A 4,860-nucleotide genomic window follows, 5' to 3' on the forward strand; every position below is an offset into this window, starting at 1 on the left:
ATAGGCTTGCCTGGGAGGAACATGAACCCAGGACATCCTAGTTACTTGTACAGATGAGTTAACCTGGCTAGGTTTATGTTAATCAATAGTTACAATCAACTGCAATCTATATTGACGAAAGTTGTAAATTGTCTTTTCGTTGCTGACTTGTTTTTGTGTTGGAACATTGCAGTAAGTCAATGAGTAAACTTTTCTCACAGATGTTTTCAATGAGCGAATTTGTGGGTCCACAATTTGAACAGAAAACCCCAAAACTGAGCAGTGTCTTCCTGAAATGACATCACAGCAACAGTTCCCTCAGTTGTCCGGAAAAAGCATGGAAAATATTTAAATGTTTAAAGAAGTGCACTTTTCAATTAAATTAACCAAAAGGGATGTCAAATAGTTTCATAATTCATGAGGAACAGAAGTTCATTTTTTGGACGATTTCAAGATAATAATGGCACTAAAGTCCCTGTGAAATTGTTCTTTCTGGCATGCTGTCATGTTGAAAGAAACAATAAAAGGTCATTTCCAAAGATGGGTCTAAAGACGCATTTTTGGAAATTTCAGCTAGTAGTTTGTTTTTAGTTCTGCTATGAATGGGTATGAATGGTGCGCTGTTGCCATAATTCGTTGGTTCAGTGCGTGACATCGCATAGCTGCAATCGGCTGAATGAGAATGTGTCCCGGATGCTGATTTCTGGTGCAATTCAAAACATTACTGGGCAACGTTTGATTTAAAATCGAGATTCTAAAATATTGCTTTCTCAGAATATAGAGCATTCACTAAGCTGCAAATTCATCAGGTTGGTTGTTAAGCACCCTTCTTCAGATTTGAACAGTGATGATGAGAAAATCCATGCTCTACATTTAACAAAAACATGGGCCATGTTTAATAGGAACAGTTGTAGCTCAAGACGTGATTCAGTCCATTGATGAATTTCCATTTATGGCAAATCGTCTGTTTCTTTTAAAGGAGTGGTGGTGGTGGATCCTCTCGTCCAAGTCGTTATGGGGGGCGACGAAACGCTCCAGTTGAAAGCACCAGCTCTGCCGATGATTTGCCTGATGGGGCTGGCGATGGTGTGGAGTAAATGAACAACAAACACATGCACAATTTGTTCTTCCATTTCTGTCAGGTAGAGGGCGCTTTCCATGCACAGTGGTGCATGTATGATATATCCTGCAAGCATTTTGCATAACATAAGATGGCTCCTAGAAAATAAACCAATCTTGAGAGTACAAAACAAGTTTCAACAAAGGTTAAGGAAAGGGCAGTGGTAATTTGAAAAGCTGGTTTTTTTTTTTAACTTGATATAATTATTCTTGTGTATAGCATAGACTTTTACACAGCTTAGTGAGTTTTCATTTAATTTCAGGTTTTTCCCCTCTAGTATTAATTGTAGGTTTTTGATTATTTTCATGGCACTAGTAGATCTTGAACCAAATCATATTTTTTTTGTTACATTAACCAGTTATGGTTTGCAAACTAGAATTTCATGCACTTCCATTTAGCAGGGTGTAAAGGTTTTTTTGTCTGAGTTTCTTTGTGGCAATTAGGATTGATTTCTGCTGCACTCATCAATTTTCAGTCACACAGTTATGCTGGGTTGGGGATACGTTTGATGTTTCAGACATTTGAGTACTGTAGATGATTGCCTGATCGTTAGATTTGAATTCAAACTATCAACCTCAAATATGAAATCAAACCCAAAAATGTAAATGCTAAAATGTTGCTAAATTAGACAAATTCAACTTTTTTCTCTTTATCAAGAACAGACAATTGCATTTTGTATATTAAAAGTCTGCTTCCACTAGAATTCGGTTCATAATTGATGTGTTTGAACAGTTGAAGAAGTGACCGTGGCATTTCAACTGAAAATAATACGAGATTAATCCAAAAAGTGAAAAAAAGGTTGTAGCTAATATGAGCTTTAATATTGACCTCTGTGCTGTAGAATAGAACTAAACCTCATGTGGTCTGAAAATAAAATGTTCCACAAGGTCAAGTTTGCAATAAACGTTTCTGATACTTTAATTAAAAAAAGTAAGCATTGATTTTTATATTGAACCAAACAAGTAAGGACAGTTTATATATTTAGTTTAATGATAGAATAAAACAGTTTTTCATCAGCGATAGTAATATAACCCATTTCTTTTGACTTTATTTTTCTGTATGCAAAAGATAACCCCTATGCTATTTTGTTATCCAATAAGTTGTTATACTAATACTTAGACATTTAGATACAATGGAGCGGTATTTAGTGTGTATTTTATTCCTCATAGAAAAGTCAACTTTACTCTGCAGTTTTGCCTGTCAGAAAGTTTGCAAAAATTTTGGATTTGCTTGAAATTGTTTTGTAAGCTTTATGAAAGAAAATGACATTACTGATTGATAATGGGTATTTTGTTACTTTGTGCTGAATAAGGGCAGACAAGCTAATCTGTTAAACCTGCAAATTCCAGCCAATGTATAAATGATTGGAATGTGTTTGCTTGTGGAAAGGCATTTAATTAGGGTAGAATAAGGAACTTACTGTGCTAAATTCCAGATAAAAGAATAAATAACTCACGTGTGGGATGTTTCTGGATACTGGGGTTTATTTGAGGTTTATAGCTCTCAACAATTTTCTCTTTCGGCTCTTTGACAAATTAAAGATTGAAATCGTTTAATGCATTCCAGAAAAAAAAAAAGATGTAGATTTCCAAGTTTTGCTGATAAAAGACCTTTGGTTTTTGGTGATAGTCTAGAAGATTTTTTTGGTTTTGATTCCCTTTTTTTTGTATGTCAAAACTACATTTTGTCACTTTAAAGTGACGTAGAGAATCGTCTTTTTGGGTTTTTTTTTTTGCTTGTACATAATGAAATGGATTAAGCAATGAGATTTGCTGTAAATGAAGCCAGATTTCTGCTTAGGAAAATTGGATAAATGCTAACAGAACAAACTGTTAAAGTCCTTACACTTCCCTGTGTATTTCTATTATATCAGGTCATGGTGTACTTTCTAAAGCTGTACACATGGTTAACCAGTAATGACCCAAGACTAACATTTACGTTGTGTAGGTTTTATTCTTTTAATTTCAATCTTATGAGTGATCTTGGAGATGCCAATTCCATGAGGGGACACAGAATATTTGGGGCATGCATTAATTTTAATGAAGTACTATTTCCCTGGTATGTTAATAATATGTTGCTCGCTAAGCTGAGGTTTGCTTTTGGAAATAAGTAATTTTACTTAGAGCAAACAGGATTACGGATTAAATGCATATTTTTGCTTATTTACATTTTGAATTGATTCTTAGATTAATGTGCTTTTATAAGTTAACAGCAGCAGTTTGGTTTATTTTATACTTCTGTTGGAGTTAGTCCAGCAATCGTAGACGTGTATTGTATGTTATATATAGTGCCTTGGTGGTGGTTTTTGATACTTCAGATGCTTGGTAGCCTGGCAGCCATTATGTTGGAAACTTGTTTAAATGCGGCTAACTATAAAATGCAGTTTAATGTTCATACACAAGTTTGATGACCCAGGCATCAATCAAATGTTAACGCATCATCCCAAAATTTAGTGTTTATGAGATACACAGCAAATTATAAGACTAACCCAAACTTTAATGCAGTAATCTTGAAGTAATGAAATTCTAAACTGTTAGGATAGAAAGACTTGCGTAAAACTTGGGATATGTAGGACTTTTTTTAATAAGAAACAAATGAGTAGACTTGTATATCCCTTGTATGCTTATTAATACTATTATAAAATAATTGTCAAGCTCATAAAAAAAATTCAAGCTATTAATCTTTGAAAACCTTGCAAATTTAATAAATAACTCTGTATTGATAATCATTGTCTCTGTAAAGTAATTTTAATATGTGAATGTCATTTGGAGATTTACTGGTGTTCTCGGAAACTTAGACCTTTTGCGTATTGGCCATCTTAGCAATGGGAGTCTATTGGAAGTAGTGTGGTTCCCTATCCCCAATGTCATTTCCATACTTTGGTGGGGTTTTTTTTGGGGGGGGGGGGGGGGGAGGGCACAGTCTATATGGGAAGTGGCTGCAGCCACTACCGAGACTAGTATTTGCGGGGGTCATGATAGGCCAGCACGTTATGAGGCGAAGGGGTATCCCCCCCCCCCCCCATCTCCCTTTATCCTATATACACCCTAGACTATTGTTACCTAACACACACACCCCTGGATTCTGGTAACCAATGACCAACACAAAGGAGGGGGGGGGGGGGGGGGGTTAGGGGATTAGTTAGGGGATAATGCGTACTAGTTTGCATATTAGCCGGATTTGAAGAGGGCCCCAATTTTGGAAGATGGTACCAGCCCATCCCCCCCCCCCCCAACCTTTTGATGTTATGTAGGCCAAGTGTCCGGTGGAAATAAACGTGTCGACCTTTCAGAATGGATGTGCAAGTGCCCCTTTTAGTGATCTCCCCACCAAGTCTGAAAATCGGAATTCCGCCGCCGCTGTACATTCCATTCGCTCGTACCCCCCCCCCCCCCCCCCCCGCCCTGCGAGCGAATGGTTTCCCTATATAGTTTTGTCCGCCAAACGAAAAGAGGAACGAAACCCATTTTTCTTTTGGACAACAAGCGCCAAAAACTACAAAACTCAGTTTCTTTTGGGAAAGCAAAAATCTGGGGTTTTTTTTACAGCAAAATACAAAACGGAAAACAAAATGCATCTCTTTGTTTAACATTAAAAAGCAAAAAGAGAAAATACGCATTTACAATTACAGCCAAATTAAAGTGATCTTACTTGTGCTATTTCTGACCGTTGAGGGGGTACTTGTGACGGTCCATTAAATTATCAGATTGGGTCTTCTGTGGTCTGGTCACAGCCTCTTCTATCAATATTTTTGCGCACGT

General features: G+C 36.7%; 1 protein-coding gene across 6 annotated transcripts in view; it reads left to right on the forward strand.

Annotated features, from left to right (window-relative positions):
* Positions 1–3,824, forward strand: part of LOC119722781 (myosin-10-like) — a 47,712-nt gene extending 43,888 nt beyond the window's left edge. For all 6 annotated transcript variants that reach the window (XM_038193096.1, XM_038193124.1, XM_038193106.1 and 3 more), the window contains one exon: positions 959–3,824. In XM_038193096.1, coding sequence (XP_038049024.1) covers positions 959–1,076 — 118 coding nt within the window. In that variant the 3' untranslated portion in view covers positions 1,077–3,824. The remainder of the gene's footprint in view (positions 1–958) is intronic.
* The last annotated feature ends 1,036 nt before the right edge of the window (positions 3,825–4,860 follow it).

This window comes from Patiria miniata, unplaced genomic scaffold, assembly GCF_015706575.1.
Source record: "Patiria miniata isolate m_02_andy unplaced genomic scaffold, ASM1570657v1 HiC_scaffold_1, whole genome shotgun sequence".
Taxonomy (NCBI): Eukaryota; Metazoa; Echinodermata; class Asteroidea; order Valvatida; family Asterinidae; genus Patiria; species Patiria miniata.